Genomic DNA, 21,982 nt, shown 5'->3' on the forward strand with positions numbered 1-21,982 from the left:
AAAATTACAATGGTTCTGATTTTATTATTATTTTTTTTTTGATGGTTGGCATTTCACCAAAGAGATTGCATCATGAGACTACCTTGAATGTGATACATACAAGCACAATGAGTGAGTAATACAAATATCTGTTTACATGTAATGTGAAAAAAGAACAGCTTTTTTTCCCTTCATGGGTATAAACATTTTTTATACTGTATATGTTTATACACCGTATAGGTTAACCGAATAATTAATAAACAATAAACTGAATATGTCTTTGCCACATTGCTATTATTGTTTATCATGTTTAAACCACTTTATCAAATCACATAAACTTTTTTTAATCAAATAAATAAACTAATAGCTTAAATGTAAGTTTTTCAGGTTCTGCAACGAAAAAACTTTGCAATGAAAATTCTGTCATTATTTAAACCAACTCTTATGTTATTATTATGAGGGTTGTATGAATTCCTTTCTTCTGTGAAAAAAAAAAAAATCCAAAAAAGTAATTTGAACTTTATTCCAAGTCTTCTGAGGTTACCCAAACAATAACATTAAATAACTGAGACACCTTCATGTCTGCTTCCATGAAACACAATGAAAAATACTGAAGAATGAACTGGCATCTCTTTTCCATGTAACGATTGATATGAGATTTGGACTCTGCCATGGACCCTTTTCACACACTGTGAAGTATTTTCCAGTTTCTCACATTGGAAACCAGTTTATATGTGTATATATATATATATATATATATATATATATATATATATATATATATATATATATAACTGGTTAACAATCCTGTGTGAGTGTTTCTAATACGGCTGAGGGAGTCACTGCAAATTTAACAGCTTTCTCTTTTCTGTCAGTCTCTCAGTATTTATTCGTATAAATGCTTCAGTGGATAGTGGAATCCAAATCTTTAATACTTATCTTGCTTGATCTGTCCGCTGCTTTTGACACGGTTAACCACCAGATCCTCCTGTCAACCCTACTGGCAAAGGGCATCTCAGGAACTGCACTCCAGTGGTTTGAGTCTTACCTATCAGATAGGTCCTTAGTATCTTGGAGAGGTGAGGCGTCCAAGTCGCAACATCTAACTAGTGTGTTGCCTCAGTTCTTGGACCACTTCTCTTCTCTGTCTACATGGCATCATTAGGTTCTGTCATTCAGAAACATGGCTTTTCATACCACTGCTATGCTGATGACACTCAACTCTACCTCTCATTCCATCCTGATGATCCAACGGTAGCTGCTCGTATCTCAGCTTGTCTAACAGACATTTCTTGCTGGATGAAGGACAATCACCTTCAACTCAACCTTGCCAAGACAGAACTGCTTGTGATTCCAACAAACCCATCGTTTCATCACAATTTCACCATCCAGTTAGGCACATCAACCATAACTCCTTCAAAAAGATTGATGATCAGCTGACTTTCTCAGACCACATTGCTAAAACCGTCTGGTCCTGCAGATTTGCTTTATTTAACATCAAGAAGATCAAGCCCTTTCTTCTGAAGCTCAAAGTCACTTTTACGGACTTTTAAATTAAATGTTCCCTCTTGGTGGAATGACCTCCCCAACTCAATCTGAGCAGCTGAGTCCTTAGCCATCGTCAAGAATCGGCTATCTATTCTTTAAAAAAAATTCTAACTAGCTTTCTAATCTTCTGTATTCTATCTGTTTTCTTTTCATTTATTATACAATTAACAAAAGCAAAAAAAGACCAGCTTTCTCTATTCTTTCTGTATTCTGTCTGTTTTATTTTTATTTATTATATTATTTTAAAGCCCTTGCTACATGTACTGCGTTAAGATACTGTAACTGAGACTTGTTATAGCACTTGTATATCAGTGCTCTTTTGTTGATTTTGATTGCTTCCATTGTCCTAATTTGTAAGTCATTTTGGATAAAAGCGTCTGCTAAATGACTAAATTTAATGTAAATGTAAATGTAAATGTGAAAAGTTGTAGTTTCTGCTCACCATATACCCAACTATGACAAACTATGCTTTTGAGAACCTCATAAATGTGAAAAGTGTCTGTTTTTACACTTAACTCCAGATGAAATACCAAGTAGTAATTTTTGTACAGTATACTCATGCATAAATCATGCATGACACTTTTGACACTTTACACTTGTTAGTCATCAATATGTACAAGAGGAAAAAAGATTGCTTGAATGATGCATTAGTTTTAATGCAAAATTTATTACATATATACATAAGATTCAAGAATACAGATTGTAGGAATTTTCAAAGCATTTAAGAAAACATAATAATAATAATAATAATAATAATCGAAATTACAGGAACAAAGCAATAATAAAGACCATCAGAGGAAGTCTGGATTCTCTATTATTGATGGCCGGGTCACCTAAATTGCTAATGCAGTTGAATTTGGTGATAGATGAATGTCCACAAAGATTTCTTGAGACACAACCCTTGAGTCTGCACGTTCAAGGGAAGGAAAAAGTGTCTGAATGAGGAATCCTGCATTATCTGTTAGAAATAAAATATTTGAAAGTTATCAATATAGTTAATCTTTATACATTATTATTATTTTTTTGAAGGCACTTTTAATGAAATAATACACAATAAAAATACATTCTGTCACTCACATTTTTGAACATAGACTTTATAGTGCAGGTTCCAATCTTAAATGTGTATAATTCATGAATGAAAACATTTTGTAACATGATATTGATGTACCATTTACATGGTAATGCAATGTCTGATTTTAAAATGGGTTTTAAAGGATGAATTTTGAGATTTTAAGTTTTCAGTTGATAAATAATTTCTGATGATTTCTAAAATGTGTCAGAGAAAAAAAGTCAGCAAAGAAGTCTTTTTTTTTAAACAAAGGTCAAAACTCCTGTTATAATGTAGATTTTTGAGGGTGCACTCTTGTCATAAATTAATCTATTACTTTTCCTACATAATCTTTAACAAAAAAATATTGGTAAAATATATATTTGGGAGTCTTAGACCTTTTCAACGATATATAGTTTGTCAAGATTAGATTAGATTTAATTGTAATATAGTGAAGTAAATGTATGCGTCCTGTAAACGGGACGGAGTGACTGTTAAAGGGTTAAGACAATACACCTGTATCAATGCAGAGGTCCTGGACTCCCACACAGGACACTTTAGTATTGCACTCTTCATCTGTCCTGCTGTTGCATGAGACACATTGTAAACCATTTGGGTCATTGTTGGGCTCTATAAAGTAAGTGTGTATGTATTAGTTATATAATTAATAAAATAAATATATATGACAAATAATAAATATGATATGACAATGATCTATCATAATGTGGATAAAATCATAAAAACCTTTTACTCACCAGGCAGACTGGTGTTGTTACAGTGATCAGTGGAGCAGCAGGAAACACTGACAGCTACATTGACAAAACCTAAACCAATTGATGCAATGGCTGGTGAACTATTTGCCTTCTGGTCCAAGCAATATGCTTTGGGCAAAGAGGTCCTTATGATACATGACGAATTGACATCTGTTTCACACACAAACAAAGAAATGGCCACACTAAACATAATGGATAGTTTATGGCTTTTGAAATGATACAATAAGATATAATATTACATTAAAATAAACTGAAAAGGAGGTAGAAATATAAAACTAACTTGAATCGTTTCCATCGATCCTTAAAGCTGCACAGACTTCACCAGTAGCAGCCATGAAAAATGGATTCCCACAGGCTGAACTCGTAAAACACTGCAGCATTATAACTGTTCATTTCAAAAGAATTTAAAATCGTACAAATAAAATAGCATTTTTAAAGAAACACTTAAATGCTGTAGGGGCATACATATGTAAACATTTATTTGATGACATTATTAATTATCTTAAATATCTTATTTTGCATTACCTGAGTGCATGAATGAAGAGATGAGGCCCAATAGAAGCCACATTAAGAGAAAAAGGCAAAGATTTATGAAGAGAAAAAGTATGGTAGCAGCCACAATGAGATTACTCTAACTGCATATAGAGTAGTCTACAAAATAATATTGAAGGATACTGTAGGGTGGCTCGAAGGGCTCAAAGCGTTTCAAACTAAAAGTGACAGTGCGTTTTAACTTATTTACATACCTCATAGCTTCTCTGTGCTGCATTATATTTCAAATATAATGTGGCTCTGTTCTTTTTCTATGTCATTACTAATTTACATATGTAGACCTTCTGTTGATTCTTTTTGACTTCCTGTAAACTAAGAATAACTCTCCATAATCATGTCAGTAGATAAGCAAATTTATTAAAGGTTTCCGTGTCTCTCATAAAATCCCCCTGGAAATGCTTTTAAAAATACACTACCATACAAATGTTTGGGTCTGTAAGTTTTTTAATGTGAAATAAGCTCCATTTCTTTTATCAAAAATACAATACTGTTGTGAAATATTACAATAATAATAATAATAAACTTTTTTATATTTTAATATAGTATCAATTAGTATTTATGGTCTAATGATCCTTCAGAAATCCTTCTAATATGCTTACCGAGACATATAGAATCAGTAAACACAGCTAATCTAATTTATACTATTTACATATATCTACAGATATGTTAGGGATGTATGCCAACTCTAGATATTCTAACACTTCCTAGGACTTTTACGCTACATCTTCCCCTTGATAAACTGAATTAGGAACATACATATTTTTTTAAACCACACAGAAAAGACAAATACAAAATGCATGTTTTTATTAAGTCAATATTTTATCCATGCATATACTTGTATATACTCAAAAATATAGAATTGGAAATAAATAGTCATTACATTTCAGGGTATTAATTCACAGCACCTCCCACAAGATACTGTTACACAGTATACATATATAGATTTATACTATGTCCAGCTGAGTTACTGATTTGTCATTAAACATATCTCTTCATCACAACTGTTGAAGTCTTTATTTTTAGCAGGCACAATGTACAGATAATGCAACTACAGTCCAGTCCATTATTATGTGCTGCTTAATTCTGTCTGCAGGGGAACTTGAAAACACAACTTGCAGGATGAGAAGTTGTAATGAAGTCAATATTGCAGCAGGTTAGAGTATATGGTAAACTTTGACAGTGAATAAATTACAAAGGACAACTAATTGCTATAATAATCTGTCTATTATGTTATTAAATATTCCACACACCCTTTTTATTGAGTAAAGAGAACAATAGGACAGAAAAAGATTTTAAACCATTCAGATATATGGTATTTACCAATAATAATTAAAAGAATAGTTTAGCCAAAAATTTGAATTTGTTGAAAATGTACTTATCCTCAGGCCATCCAAGATGTAGATGAATTTGTTTCTTAATCTGAACAGATTTGGAGAAATTTAGCATTATATACTTACTCACCAAAGCATCTTCTGCAGTGAATGGGTGCCATCAGATTGAGAGTCCAAACAGCTGATAAAAACATCACAATAATTCACAAGTTATCTGCATGACTTCAATCCATCAATTAACATCTAGTTAAGCAAAAAGCTGCATGAAACAAATCCATCAAGGCATTTTAACTTTAAAACATTGCTTCTGGCCAAAATACAAGTCCATAATCCACAATAATGCTTCCTCAAGTGGAAAAAGTCTATCGTATGTTGTCCTCTGACATCAAAATCCACCAACATATTGGTACAAGTTGTTACTTGTAAACAATTTGCATATTTCTCTCCTGATTCAGATGAAACGTTTTCACTAATTTGAAGCTAAAAAAAAAAATAATGATGGATTTCTTTATTACAAACACACATTTTTGCCCAACAGTTAATTGATGGTCTGGAGTCATGTGGATTACTTGTGCATTACTGTGATGCTTTCATCAGCTGTTTGGATTCTCATTTTGATGGCACCCATTCACTGCAGGTGAGGTGAGCAAGTGATGGCATGCTAAATTTCTGCAAATCAATGAAGAAACAAACTAATCTACATCTTGGATGGCCTGAAGGTGAGCAGATTTTCAGCAAATTTTCATTTTTGGTTAAACTATTCTTTTAAAATAATTAAAACAAGCTTCTACTGCAAATAAGCATTCAAGTTTTTTTTTTCTATTTTTTTTTTCAGTGCTTGGTTCATTGTTTTGGATTAAAGATGGGAGACATACTGGCAACACAATCGTGTGACTGTAAAACTCCATTCCTTGTTCCACCTGCAAAGGCAAGGAATGGTTTGGTACTGAGCCTGACCCAGAAACCCTCATACAGGAAGACACATCAGGTTATAAGACAGACCTTGGATACATCCCGGGAGAAATATTACAGAAAAGTGCAATAAAAAATAAATATAGTGAGTATCTGATCACTTCTTTTATAACATTCGTAGAATACGCTTGGTCGCCTAACAAAAATATAGTCACATTACCTGAAAATAGAAGGCCAAAACATGTAACAATATACCATGCCTGCTAAATAGTTACAGTAGCTGTGCTTCAGGGCAAATGGGGACCTTCTGGGAAGTTTAGGGAAGCCCATCCTCCATGGCATCTTTGATTGGCGTACAGAAGTACATTTCTCATTGGCCATTTCTCAAACAGAGAATCTGTGTATTACTGGTAAGTGCTGTCTCTATTGGTGACTGCTGGCCTGGTCAGCAAGTCAGGTTCAGGCAGTAGAAAGATGAATCTGGCAGAACCAGTTGGACATGAAGACAAGGCTTTTCAACTCAGAGCGGAGCTGTAGGATCTGTGTCCATGGCTGGATCATCGGAGACTTTCAGAAGTTTAACAATGTCTGAGTGGGAAGCTTTCATGGCGACTGACAGAGCTGTGTGTCCATCCTATTAGTGACAGAGGGAAAGAAATGAAGAGTTTGGTTCCAAAATGCGATAAATGCCTTTAAAAAAAATGTTTAAATGAGTTTCCGCCAAAATCAGTATTGTAATCTTGTAGCTATTTTAAAGTCAAGTTTTAATTTTATGCAAAATGTGATATTCGCAGAGTTATAAGGTCATGTTTTCTCCCTTTTTTTCCCCAAACCGCAACAAACACCAGTCTCACTTTTTTGCAGAATGCGATATATCTGCTCAACCAATCACAACGCACAATTGCACACACTCTAGACAGTAATGGTGGTGCTTTGAATACACCCGACATCCTAGTTTTCCTCATCTACTTTGTACTTTGTGATCAACAAACAAGGGCTACACGATAAATCGCATGTGAATGTCATGCGCATCTTGTCAGTAAAGCCAGTTCTATAAATTAATAGTACCGGTAATCTTCATCACGTCCTTTCAGATGCATTTAATTCACAGAGCCGTAGATCAGTGACAAGCTACACTATTCATTAAATGATACTATACTGCGTAGCTTTTCAGTTAGTTTTTTTATTACTGCCATTTATGTTTTTGTCAATACAGCACTTAGCACATGAATTCAGAAACTGAATATAAGGGAAATGTCATTTTGGAATTTCTGTGGTCTTATGTGATGTTGTTCATGTTATTGTTCATGATGAAATTTTATTGTATTTTATTTATATTTTTATTTTATATTATTGTATTTGCTTTTATTATGTTATAGCATTAACAAAATGACCTGTTGAATTCATTTTGGGAACAATGACTGATGAATGTATGTTAGTCCAGTGCATGTATATAAAGATTCAGATGCTGTCATAATGGATCAACTTACTATGTTGTGTATTTTCGTCAGTTTAATATGAAAAATAATTTAAATATTGATTCAATGGATTTATTGCATTTTGAGTGAAAGAGAAATATAATGGATTTATTGCATTTTGGGGGAAAAATAACACAAACTTATAATAAATCTTTGAAAATCATTTTTAATGATTATTAGTTATTATAACCTAAAGATTCTATGTGAAAGTTTGAAACAGATCCTAATTAATTTGTGTAGATCCTATTGTGATTGTTTTTAATGAACACACAGAGTATGCTTTTTATTTTCTTATATGCACACTTATAGTTCTTTGTAACCCTATAAGAACAGACCTGTGATTAATATTTGGGTCACAGTCCAGCTGAGAACCACTGCATTAAATGCACTCAGTATGTTTAAATGATTAAAGATGCATTATTATGGCTTCACCAGCCTGTGGGACAGATTAAACCATCAGATTCTGAGAAACTGGCATAACTGGCAAAAACACCCATACTTTTTTCAAAAGGAAACAATATCGGAAATTAAGTATTCGTATATTGAATGTAAGTATTAAATAGTCAATATTCAGATATTTATGGAAATTAGCTGAAACACATGAATATCAATAATTAAATATACACTGTTGTTCAAACGTTTTGGGTCAGTAAGATTATTAGTTTTTATGATTTTTAAAATACTTTTATTCAAAGGTCAAAATAAATGATTTCTATTTCAAATTAATTGCTGACTTTTTATTTATCATGGTTTCCACAAAAACATTAAGCAGCACATCTGTATTTAACATAATAATAAGTCATATTTCTTGAACAAAGAATCAGCTAAATAAAAGGATTTCTGAAGGAGTGTGTGACACTAAAGACTGGATTAACAGCTGCTAAAGAGTCATAGAATTTTTTTTATTACATTTTACAAATATTAAAATAGAAAACAGTTATTTTAAATGATAATATTTTTTAAATCAAATAAATGGATAAGTGTAGAATTTTGCGCATAAGAGACTTTCAAAACACATAAAAATAATAATAATAATAAAAACATTACAGAACCCAAACTTTTAAATGGTAGTGTATGTTTAATTAGAACATTTTTATATTTTAACATACCTGTAGTTATGTTACAATATTTTTTGCTAATAATAATTTAAGAATAAATTGCTTCTTTTATTATTCTTAATAATAATAAAAGCTAGACCCATGAATAGTAAATAACTAAGTAAATAAATATTTAAAAAATCTGAAGTAAATACTTTTTACCACTGGGTAGCAGTGTTGCATTTCCTTGAAATAAAGGAAGCACCGACTCAACCGCTTGCAAGCTTCATGTGGCTCATAGTCCCACGTTTTCACCAAAATTGATCTTCAACATATTTCCAAATGTGTCAGAATGTATCTTATGTCTTATGCGGGAGTAAAAATGCTAAATTCCTATTTTCAAGAAAAGTATGGGAATGAAGTGTTTTGTAAATGCTGTGTATCTCTCACCTTATCCGTGAGTGATATGTCACACTCTGGTCTGTCCAGCAGTATTTTGGCTATCTCAGTATGACCATGCTCACAGGCACACATCAGAGCAGTGGATCCATCCTGGTCCTGTATGTTCACATTAGCACCACAGTCCAGAAGAACCTGGACCATCATCGTCCGGCCATGACTAACGGCAAGCATCAGTGCTGTCTGCCCTGACTAGTGTGGAGTAATAAAAAATCTTAGTTGTCTGGTATAGCAAATGTATGTAGGCCTACATGAGTAACAAAATTTTGTGTTTTTGCAGTACAGGACATTGTGCTGTATTGCTGTGTGTACCTGGCTGGCTCGAGCATTGATTTTGCCCATTCTCAGTAGCTGCTGAGCCACCTCCATGTCCTCAGGGCTCTCTGCCGCAGTAAGAGCTGCCAACATTATAGCAGTGTAGCCAGCCTTGTTCTGGTAATCCACCTCACACAGTCCTAATGAATATAACATTAAAGAGAACTGTGGTATATCCAAGAGTGAAAGCGAGTGAAAAACAGAAGATGAGCATTTAACACCATCTGTTTCCATTCTATAAAATAAATATATTATTAAATATTGATACACACACAAAAGACAAGAGTGGAAACTGCTACTATAAATGTACAAATAATATAAAATTGGTTTAAATGTAAAAACTTTAATTGGACAACAGACTAATATATCCAAACCAATTAATCAGTAAATTTCTTGGACATTTTGGGATTATTTAATAATGCCTGTTCATCAGTTAAACAGTAATGACATCTATCTTATATTTCATAATATTAAGATTTTATTGCATTTTTTTTTTTTATTAAATTATATGCTGCCATGCAGCTCTCTAGATTCTGGCATCTTGCTATCAAAAAACTCATATTACCTGATTCCTAATTTAAATACTAATTAAAATTCAAATTAAAATGCTGATATTTCTTAGGTTCACCTTGGTCTCTCACCTGTGTCTAGTAACAGCTTGACCACAGTGAAGTTGGAATGGGACACACTGTAGTGCAGTGCCATGTTTCCATTACCATCAGCCAGGTTTACTATATAGCGCAGCAGAGTGGGAGTGTGGTAGCCCACCTCCCTCAGGTACAGCGTGACCGTCTCTGCCTGAGAGTCCTTCTGACTGGACACGCGAAACCACTCCTGATATAACAGCATCAGAACCTGCCTCTGAGATACAACAGTCAAGAGTCAAGTCAGCTCACTCAAGTACTTTAAAATTACATCTATATTAAGGTGCATTTATTTTCAACATTAACTGCTTACCATGTCTTTATTTGGAGAAGCAACCTCAGCCATGCGATCTTTCAGGAAATGACAAGCAGCCATGAAGTTCTTATCAACTAACTCACTGCAATGACACAGATTTAGCTGTGATTTAAATCACAGGGACACATCAAACTCATAAATAACACAACACAGTGTCTTTTCTGCAGGCTAAAACTTAAAAAAAAAACTTTTTAAAACTTATTAAATCATGCATCAATCTTTCAACTTCAGACAAATTATGTAAAATCACTGTCAAATACAGATTGGCTGCAGACCTGAGCCTCAAAAGAATATCTGTATTTGATACATATGAAATAGAATTCAGTTTGGTCATTTGAATCTTGGTAACATTAGTTTTAGAATAACTCGTATTAAACTGGCCTCTCAAGCAAATTGTTACCAATATTTAAATGGCATAGACATCATTATTTGAATAACACAAACATCTTCATGTACTTCTGGCACATGCAAATTCTGGAAAAGTTCTGTCGCTTGAGTATGAATCGTGTTTATCATTTTACATTCGGTATGTGTGTTTTTAGACCCTTGCATGTGTACTGGTGGGCCTAAAATTGTAAAATAATTAACAAACATTTCTTTGATGGCAACGCTAAATTTTCAGCAGCCTTTACTTTAGTCTACAGTGTCACATGATCATTCAGACATCATTCTGATATGCTGTTTTGCTGCTCAAGAAACATTTCTTAGTATAAAGTTGTGCATTATTTTAGCGTGATACATATTTTAGAGATTCTATTCTGAGTAGAAAGTTCACAAGAACAGCATTTATGTACTTGAATTAGAAATCCTTTGTGACAAAGAAAGAAAGAAAGAAAGAAAGTCTTACTCTACCCAAAGATTGACACTTACTGTATGACACTATTACATATTAATGGTTGGAACTAGTTGCAGAAGAATATCTTATATGGTTTGTTAATAATAACTTAGAACTAAAGCATGATATAAATGCATCTTTGTGTCTGCTGTATGAGAGTGCATGCAGATGAAATTTCAACATTATCAGTAATTTGTTTGTCTGCCAACTGTAATAAAACCTTAGAAAATTTGGAAAATGTATAATTACAGGATTCCCCTTACCCCCAAATTATAAATAATACCCCCAAATTATAAAAAATAACTTTTTTTTATAATCATAAAAGAAGACCACACTCTCTGGTTTTCCCATAAGGCCATGTAGCTTTAAAAGGTTCAGTCTTTTGTTGTGGAGCAGTCCTTTAAGTGGACCAGTGACTGGGCATATTAAACTTGTCACTCAGCACTTGTACTTTCCTGCCAGATGATGGACAGAACAAAAGGCAAGACTGTGTCTGATGATTCATAACAGAGGCTCCTACTTTGGGAAACATGCAAAAAAAGGGTCACTGTACACTTAAATGTGTAAAGCTATCTCATATAATGAGCTAATGAACTTTTCACACCTAGTTGAAAAGGTAAAGGGGACTAGCACAAAATAAAAGCCCTGGGGATCTTGCTTACTCTTTGAAGGTTTGTCCATGACAGAGATGCCATTTAATGTAGAGCATAATATAACTTATCAACCAAGCACTTAAGCCATATGCACTTTCACCACGGTCCTCCATCTCACCTGACAGGCTGCTCCTCCTGGGGACTCATGGCGGACTGAGCAGCATCAGGCTCCTTAAAGCCCTCTGCCCGCTCCGCCTGAACCCCATCACCTTGCTCCCCAGCAGCAGCAGCCTCCTCCTGGGCCGTTCCACTCTCCTCTCCCTGCTCCAACTCAGGCTCCGAGCTATCCACCTCCACAACCTTGTCCTGATCCTCCTCCCCACTGGAGTCCTCACTGGAGGTGGTCTCATAGCTGGACACACAGATAACTTGAGTCAAGGGAGTTCTTTTAATTTCATCCTATTTTGCATTATCAAAATTTTCTAAGATTGGGGTTTTATGTCAAACCTGTGTTTAGTTATAACAAATTTTATTTTATTTTAAAATATTTATTTTATTTTATTCATTCATTCATTCATTCATTCATTTATTTATTTAATTTTTTTATACCAGGATGTTTTAAAACTATTTGGTTTACATTAATAAGATAAACGGGTCTTTTAATCTATATTCTGCATAGTCCTTACTGCTAATGGCAAACAACTGTAATTTGTTGGTTGTGAATGGACATTTAAAATTCTTGTGTTTATAAGTTGTTTAAATGAGAGGCTTCTCTGTATGGTCTGAGGGGTTCTCATGTGTTGAGTCTGTCTGAATAATGCCGCTCTTCACGGATGTTTTCAGAGGAATGGCATTCCCACAATTCCTCAGGGACATGGGTGAATGGAGGCCTATAGATGCAGGTCAGGTGATTATACATTTATTAGGGTAGTGAGTATGAGGGCCTCTTTTGAGTAGTTCAAATCAGAGACACGGAGGCCATGCATTGGTTGAGTGTTATGCTCTTCTGCTATCGTCGTAGTAATCAAGATTTCCAAATGTGGTTAGTCTAATAGCTTTGCATACGGCTTATAAATGAGAGAATTGGACAGAAAATGAACACGCTGGGCAGCCAAAGGAAGCGATTCAGTGTTTTGACACTGCTATTTGTGCTCGGCTGACAGCGCTAAATAACAGAATTAAATTATATTATGGTGGTTTGGGTCAAAACTGTGTGCAAATTCTGAAATCACCAGCTGTCATCGAACAACAGCAGTGCAGGGCCTCTCTCAGGATAATCACAGTCTATCAGACATAGACGCAAGCCAAATCTGCCAACACTCCCACACGTCTTTTCAAATAATATTTCAAAACAGCAGTATAAATAAAAGGTCATACATAAATGTCCCTTGATATTATTCACAAAATAGATATTCCAGCATGTTTTGACATACTGATAAGATAAGGTCCTAACTTGTGTTTTGTTAACCATTCATGCATATTAATTCATTCATTCTGAACTTTTCTGCTCAAGGAACCAGCATATTGCAGCATAACAAAATGGGTGCCAATTCTAGAAATCTCTGATATTAGTAACTTAAACACCAGCAATTCATGGTACAGCACTACCACAAGCAAAAAAAAAAAAAAAAAATACATTTTATAAAATGTATGTAAATGTATGTTCTAACAAATATTTTTTTGGGCCATTTAAAAATAAATTAATAAATAAATGCATTTAACTTCTTTTTTTTTTTTTTTTTCCATATATTTCAACCCAAGAAAATGCATTCACATAAGTAACATTTGAAGATTTTTTTTTTTGTTGTTGTCCATAACACATATGCAAGTTTGAATAGAAATAAGTAATGAATAAAGCATAAATGTATGCTCTCTGTAAGATTGGAAATGTATTTTTTTGCACCTGAAATAAATATGTTGGTATATATATATATATATATATATATATATATATATATATATATATATATATATATATATATACAGTATATAAAATGTATAATAAATAGATCCATACACGCAATGAAATTAGAGAACTCCAACTTTATGTGCTAAAGAAATAGATCAGTTTAGCTGATTTTAGCGATTCCTTTCTGATCAGGCAGGCCAGCTGTTTGCCCAACTCTATCAGGATAATTATCTTATTGTTGAAGGCTAGTCAAATACAGCTGAGACAGAACCATCTCTGATGGCAAGCTAAACAAATCATTCATCGGCGCACACAGCATCAGGCAGACAGACAGAGACACAGCAAGAGAGAGAGAGGGACAGAGAGAGGACTTTGTTCTTTGTGTCATCTCACTAGGCCTCACTCATCATGCAACAGCTCTTGCAGAAAACAATGCAGACACCTCATGGCCCATTTTAAACAGAGCACTGTGATGAAGGATGAAACAGATTAAGGGATGCAAAGAGATAGGCCGGACATCTGATGTCATGGATGTTGATGAAATAGGCTCATCCTTCAAAGCTTCACATGAAAACACCAGCAGTTGTGATCCTGGGGGAATTAGTAAATGTAAGGCATGACCTTCATTTATGTTCCCCATTAGACTTTTAGGAGTTTTACACAGATAGCAGGTGATTTTATGAAAAGCAGTACCGTTTTGCTGCATGCAGATAAAGATGCCAAAAAACTCACCCTCCATTTACGCCAACAAACTTCAAGTTCTTCTTGGCTCCTCCGTTGCCCTGTTTGTCAGGACAACCGTTCTTCTTCATGATGGATTTGAGGCCTGATACGGGGGAAATGGTCAGATATGCGAAAATGTAAGCCAAGTGTGCACCTGTTCATCACCCCTAGCACAAACTTAACTCTATGCATAACACAATCCATTTGTCCAACTTAAAAATAAAAAAGTCTAGGAGATATTACTTTTGAATGTCTTGAAATGCCTTCACCAGAAGTAATGTAAACAACAAATAGCTGAACCATGCACTTGCTGTGCTCCACAGAGCGGGTAAGTCAGATGTACTCATTCATAATGTAGCACACCAAACTGTCAAAACAGCTGTTAGAGTCACAGAGGTACTTATATTTTAAAAGAAATAAAAAGAGACCACCATTCTCATCTATACCACAAGAAATGCTCATCAGTCATGTGGTCGTAAAAGAGATAGAATAGTACAAAGCAATTCCAGAGATTTGTTTCCTAGTGTTTGTCTGAGATGGCTGAAGGGAACAGGTGTGTAAGAACCAAAGTAGCCAGTGGATGCAATTACAACATAACACAAGACATCAAAGAGTTTGAAAAGCTTCTGGGAACTACAAAAAAGCTCCAAAAGTCCCATGAGACGGTGTGCATTCCCCAGGACACACAAAAAAAGATAAGTCTGAATCAAAATTAGCCTCAATTTAGTAAAACAGGTTGCTTTTAAGTGACCATAGTTCAATATTCAGTGGAATTGCTGAATAACATAATTAGAACAAAATAGTATAATTAACTGTTGTTGCACTAATAACAATGGATGCCAGTATTTATGAGACCGCATCATTTTGCAAGCATTGTAATATGAGCCAGATGCTTTTAAACTGTCAACACACATCTCCTAAATTGTCTTGGCATACAGTAAGCAACTTCAATATGATTGTGTCCCTGCATTGCAACAGACGGGTTTCTGTGCCACACATGCATACATAATCAGGCAAAAATATGCATATTTGAACCTATTATTTCAAGTTGACTTTAACATGTCTTTAGCGCTTTAGATTGTCATCTCTAGCTCCAAAACCTTCACTTCAGACTCAGCAAGGCCTGTTTCACATATCTCGTAAGTAGTTTATTTAGATGTATGGGTCAACTTATTTTATTAAACTGGATTGTTTACTAGTTATGATTGGACAACATGATGTCAATAGTATTAGTAAGTGCTTGAATGTAAAGTGTATTAACTGTGTAAAAATTTAGTATAGGGACCGATTCTCACAACTAACTAGTTGCTTATTAGTATGTCTATTATTAACATATTGTCTGTTTATAAGTACTTATAAAGCACATATTCTGCATGACCATATTCTACATCCCTAATCCTACTCAATACCTGAACTTTACAAATACATACCTTACAATCTATTAATAAGCAGCAAATTAGGATTTCATTGAGGAAAAAGTCATAGTTAATGATTTTTTAAAAGCAAGAATTGGACCTAGAAATAAAGTGTGACCATGATGGTATAGTATTTGCATTTTTCATATGATTGGACAGACACTGAAACATATGATATCAATCTATTGTCAGTATCTAGAATGTAACCTTTTAACTTTAGAACCATACAAATGGTTATGAATCCTTGAGGTTTGCAGAATAAATTCATGGTTCATAGAATACTGATTTTTGTTGTAACATGGTTGACACTTGACACTTAAATAGCATTGCTTACAAACTGCACATGCAAGCTTTGAGAAACAGTCCTACAAGAAGTATCTCAAACCAAATGAGTGTAAGAGACAGTCACATCAGTCATTATTGTGTGTTTATTGAGTGTACTGAGAAGGCACATGACTATATGGAATGAGACCTAATCTTACCTGATTGTCGTGCAGTTCCTCCTTTCTGAACAGGTGAGTAAAAGGCAGACAGTGCACTGAGGGACCCTCTCAGGTGGCTTTGAATTGAGCTTATTTTGTAAGAATGAGGTTTCTGAGAGCTCTCTCCTTTTGCATCTTGTCCCCCACTTCCCAGGCTTGCCCACTGCTCATTAAGAAGGCCTTGTATACGATTAACAACCTGACCAATTGCAGCAGGAGAAGCTGTGGCTTCAGATACCCTTTGAGACTGAAGTTGAGGTTCCTGTCCTTGTGTTTCTCTTGGTTCCTGCTGTGTTTGCAAATCCAAAGTTCTTCCTTCTCGTGCTTTGTCTTTCACTGTGCTTTCAACAACCGGACACTCCTTAGATTCAGTCTCTTGGACTGTGGGCTTAGGGACTTCATTTTCACTGCCCATAGTCTCAACCATGGCACATTCTACCATGACATATTCTTCAGTGTCACTCTCTGCAACAACGATTTCACTGACTTTGGTATCTATAATCCGACTTGACACACTATCTTTGATATCACCCTCTTGTTCTTTGTCAGATTCTGTCTTCTCTAGCATTTCAGAGACCTGTTTACCACTGTTAACTTCTAGATTATCCTGGCCTTCAGTCTCAATTGCCTGGTCAAACATGAGAATCTCTACCCCTACAATTTTCTCTGCTGTAGTGACTTGTGCTAATATTTCAATGTCTCGGGCTTCTACTATATTTGTCTGAGTGCTTGAGCATTTAAAGTCTGTTTCTTTGGGACCCTCAGCTGGTTGAGGTTCTGTTGCGATTCCTTTCTCCACTACACTTTTGTTGTCTGTACTGACTGATACATCACATGTGACAACTGGTTCAGATAGTGGCTCTGTCTCGATAGGACCTTGAACTTTCTGCTCCTTCACTTGATCAGTCAGTTCCTGTATTCTCTGATCCTTTCGTTGATTCTCGTCCATCTGTTCTCTCAGTAAGGCATTTGTCTTTTCCAGTTCGTAATTGGCCTTGCTTAGACTCTCTTCCAAAGTTTTCAATTTTGCTTCCAGCTCCAGGTTAGTGAGAAATTTCTGTTCAGTAGGTTGGGCTATTGTAATTTCTTCAGTTGTAATTACACTTGGTCCCTCAACCATCGCAGTGTCTTCTTTAGTGGATGTACATTCAGATGCAGCAACAGATTCCTCTGATTTTAAAATCCCTTGTGACTGTGTAGACTGTTTATCTTCCAACAACGTCTCTGGAGATCTATACTGCTTTTCTGCTTGCTCTGAAAGACTCTTTGATGCTTCTTCTTGAAGTGCAGACTCCTGCAAAAGTCCATCTGCTTCATCTGGATCAGTTGGAGTTTCTGCTTTGTCTATGAGTATTACTGGGACAGACACTGGAGCTGGCACTTGTTGCTTCTCTGACTCTGTATCAGTTACTTTTTTAGAACCCTGCTCTACAATAACCTGCACCACAAAATGTTGTTCCTGTTGTTCTGTGGTTTTGTTGGACTGTACTGCTTGAACCATTTCAGGATCAGCTGCAGTATCCGTGTAAATGGAAGGAGTATCTTTCTTTTCACTTACAGCTGGAGGAACAGCACTGTCTTGTGCACCAGTTTGAGGAACCTCACTCTTTTGCTCGGATTTGTGTTCTTGAATTCTTTGAAGCAGTTCTTCCCTCTCCGTTCTAAGAGAGCATATTTGAGCCCTCAACTCAGGGATGGTCCTGACTTGCTCTTCTAACTCCCGCACCCTCTTCAGTGCAGCTGTGATCTGTTGATGCAAGCTGGCCCTGTCCTGGGGAACACTGCCTCTCCTGTCACCTCCATCCGCTGGTCGAAAAAGCCTCTCAGCTGAGCCATTCTGCGATTGGGAACTCTGCTCATCAGTGGAATCTGAACCTTTCCTACGTGGAACATTAATAGGCATACTGGAGGCTCTTAAAAGGTGAGGCCTAACATTAAGACCCATGGGCTGTTCGTTATCAGATGAGGTCTGTACTTGAGATACTTCTGCAGCCTTTGCTGAGGGGAGGTAAGAACTCACAGGTATCTTTGACTGGCTGACAGGGGAGCTTCCACCGGTGCTACTGCTACCACTAGTGGCATCGCTGGCTCGGAACTCAAAAAGCTGCTGGACTTCAGTAACACGTGACTTGGGTTTGGACCCTAATGTGGAAGTATTGGCCCATGTGTCTTTGGCTAGAGGTCGAGCTCCATGCCCAGGAAGGCTGAAGTTGCGTGGCAGTGTGCTGTACTTTGGGCCCCTGTTCTTGCGTTGGATGTGCACCCTCTTGATTGTGTTACCTTTCTCTATGTCATCTACATACTTCAGGAAGTCCAGATCCAAGTGAAACCCATAGGGGGTCTCTACAGAATATGGCAGCTGTTTACGCTGTACTCCACTATCTTTGGCCTTGGAAGGAAAGCCATTTGCTGAAATACAGGAACATATTACACATTTTGCATTCTCTCATTGTAATTCCAATTCAAGCAGCCATTGTATTATTGAGCATATGGAGCATAATTAGTCAAGACAACAAAACAGTTGATGATGTTATCACTGTGCAAGGATTTGGAAGACATTAAATGCAAACACTGTTTTGCTATCAACCCTTTTATGAAGACGAGTGGAAGGAATATATTTACACATTTAAAACTGTAAAATGACAACAAACAGTCTGGCATGCTTACCATTTTTCTTGTCCATTATTTCTGTTTTTACAATATCATGGGTGGAATCAGTTGTAAACACTGGAAACCTGTAGGAAGATCAAATGTACAGATCTAACATTGTTTTTTATTAATCATCTAATGTCTCAGTGACAACCATAATTATTTGTCAGTTCCTGTACAAGCTATAATACTTACTTTCTTTGCAACATGACTTTAGATTATTTGTTTGTACCATTTTACACCACACCACTATTAAAACCACTGTGACATTGTAATTCATTCTGCTAAATTGACTCCAGATGGCTCAAAGTTTATGTGGGGTTGATTTAGGCAATGGAAAACAATTTTACCATTTTAGATTTAGGATTCTTCAGGGGCTTACGTAAGGCCGCTGATCAAAATACATCATGTTAATAAAAACTGAATACATCAGGCTTCAGGTCTGCAGATCTGCTTGCCAAATGTTCCCACTGTCCTATCTTGAAGTCATCTTAACTAATATAAATGTGGCAAGAAAACATACTGCAGTGAAAGTCAATCTCGCTTGACTATAAGAAAACTAACTGCTGCCTTTGATTTAGCGTGGGAACAAATATATTTCAGCAGTCACTAAAGATAACTTAAATTTTTGTTATTCTAAAACAAAACCATACTGTAGGTTGAACTTTTAGCTTTTTAACAATGATATAATCTATTGTGTATGATTACTGTGCCATTTGTAAATTAATAGTATTCAATAGAGCCCTTTAGATGTAATTATATAGTAAAAAATTTGTATTTTTGTAAAGCGCATTTGCAGCAGTACACAGCCATAGGCGAGATGGCTCGTTCGCTCATTGGCTTGTTCTGTGGCAACTGCACAGCCTATCGAGCGCAGGCTGATGCAACATCAGACCAATAAGGGCGCTTCGCGCCCTTCTTGCCACTTCCCGCCGAAACGGGTGTGGCCCAACCTATAAAAGGAGCTCGAAAAGGCTGACTCACCTGATTTATTTCATCGACGAAGCGAACCAGAGTGAATCGTGCGCACGGCAGAGAACGCAGTACTCGTTCGCTCTTCTAGAGAGAACCGAGGTTACATTTAGTAACCGAGTACGTTCTCTTACGAGAGCTCTCTCGTACTGCGTCTTAGCTAAGACGCTACGGGAACCCAATGTAAATCCGTGCGCGCAGGGATCACACACCAATAAACCTGAAGCAACGCACAGGATTTACAGTGCATAGTCACCTGAGGGACTCACAGAGAGTCCAGGACAGAAAGGGGGGAAGCCCTCCGTCCCATATCTAGCAGCATCCGTAGATGCGGCAATATGACATCACACAGCCGAGGCAAGGCCTGACCAATGTGGCAATGCGGGTCTTACGCAATACTTGCCATATAACAGTCGGCAGCGCATAGCGCTCATGAACTCAGAATTCCCCTCAGGGCCCTGATTCGACTATACCGACAGCAGCCTTGCTTGCAAGGCGGGAACCTCCAGGTTATAGAACCTGAGAAATGTAGACGGCGAGGCCCAACCTGCCGCCATACATATATCCTGCAAGGAGATCCCAGTAGACCACGCCCACGATGAGGCGACGCCTCTTGTGGAGTGTGCTCTGACGCCCAACGGGCACTGAAGGCCCCTGAAAGCGTAAGCTAACGCTATGGCGTCAACTATCCATCTGGATAGAGTCTGTCTCGAAACAGCCATTCCCTTGGAACGTCCACCGAACGAGACAAACAGTTGCTCCGTCTGCCGAAAGGCAGCAGAGCGAGACACATAAGCTCTTAAAACCCTGACAGGGCAAAGAAGACTCGAGTCTCTATCCTCTCCTGACACCGGCAGGGCAGACAGGGCAATAACCTGAGCCCGAAATGGCGTGTTGAGGGATTTCGGCACATAACCGTGCCTAGGTTTGAGTATGACCCTTGAGTCATTAGGCCCAAACTCCAAGCACGACTGGCTCACTGAGAGTGCGTGCAAATCACCCACACGCTTCACCGAAGCGAGAGCCAACAAGAATACTGTCTTGAACGACAGATGCTGAAGGCTAACCAATTGGATAGGCTCAAAAGGGGGACCCTTCATGGCCTCCAAAACTGCCGCGAGGTCCCACATAGGGACTGACGGAGGTCTGGGAGGATTCAGCCTCCTAGCTCCTCTGAGGAACCGGATGACCAAATCATTCCTTCCTATTGACTGACCGAGCGCTGTTTCAGAAAATGCTGCGATGGCCGCCACATAAACTTTGAGCGTGGATGGGGCTCTGCCCTTATCCAACAGCTCCTGTAGGAAGGAGAGAACCTCCGTCACCTCACAACTAAGGGGTGAATATCCTCGAGCTGTGCACCAGCTGGAGAACACCGACCACTTTGAGGCATACAGACGTCGTGTCGACGGAGCTCTAGCCTGAGTGATGGTATTTAGCACTCCCACTGCGAGATCAGCGGGTAACCGTTGAGCGCCCACACATGGAGGGACCACAACTCCGGTTGAGGGTGCCAAATCGAGCCCCTGGCCTGCGAGAGGAGGTCCCTCCTCAACGGTACTGGCCACGGGGCAACATTTGCTAACTGCATCAAATCTGGGAACCTTGGTTGGTTCTTCCAAAGAGGTGCTACAAGCAGTATTGAACATCTCGTTTCTGCCCTCGAGCAGCGCTCCCCATCCCGAAGTGGAGGCGTCCGTCGACACCATCTTCACATTCGGGGAAGTCCCCAGGCTTACACCTGATCGGTACCAGCCGTTCGCTGTCCAAGGTGCCAGAGCTGTGACACAGCTCTGATTGACCTTGAGATGCAGCCGGCCAGACGCCCACGCTCTGCGCGGCACCCGCGCCTTCAGCCAGAACTGCAGGGGGCGCATGCGGAGCAGGCCCAGCTGCAGAGCCGGAGATGCTGAGGCCATGAGGCCCAGCATCTTCTGACAGTGTTTGAGCGACACGGTCGCGCAGCAGCGGAAAGAACTCGCTGCGCGCTGAATGCCCATCACGCGCTGTGG

At 37.5% G+C, this 21,982-nt stretch overlaps 1 protein-coding gene across 4 annotated transcripts in view; it reads right to left on the reverse strand.

The window, feature by feature from the left end:
• Positions 1-4,687: 4,687 nt before the first annotated feature.
• Positions 4,688-21,982, reverse strand: part of kank4 (KN motif and ankyrin repeat domains 4) — a 53,824-nt gene continuing 36,529 nt past the window's right edge. For all 4 annotated transcript variants that reach the window (XM_059570972.1, XM_059570973.1, XM_059570975.1 and 1 more), the window contains 9 exons: positions 19,017-19,084; positions 16,350-18,758; positions 14,462-14,555; positions 11,999-12,232; positions 10,390-10,474; positions 10,074-10,293; positions 9,430-9,572; positions 9,109-9,309; positions 4,688-6,777 (listed from right to left, as the gene is read on the reverse strand). In XM_059570972.1, coding sequence (XP_059426955.1) covers positions 6,664-6,777; positions 9,109-9,309; positions 9,430-9,572; positions 10,074-10,293; positions 10,390-10,474; positions 11,999-12,232; positions 14,462-14,555; positions 16,350-18,758; positions 19,017-19,032 — 3,516 coding nt within the window. In that variant the 5' untranslated portion in view covers positions 19,033-19,084 and the 3' untranslated portion in view covers positions 4,688-6,663. The remainder of the gene's footprint in view (positions 6,778-9,108; positions 9,310-9,429; positions 9,573-10,073; positions 10,294-10,389; positions 10,475-11,998; positions 12,233-14,461; positions 14,556-16,349; positions 18,759-19,016; positions 19,085-21,982) is intronic.

This window comes from Carassius carassius, chromosome 17 (genome assembly GCF_963082965.1).
Source record: "Carassius carassius chromosome 17, fCarCar2.1, whole genome shotgun sequence".
In the NCBI taxonomy this organism is placed as follows: Eukaryota; Metazoa; Chordata; class Actinopteri; order Cypriniformes; family Cyprinidae; genus Carassius; species Carassius carassius.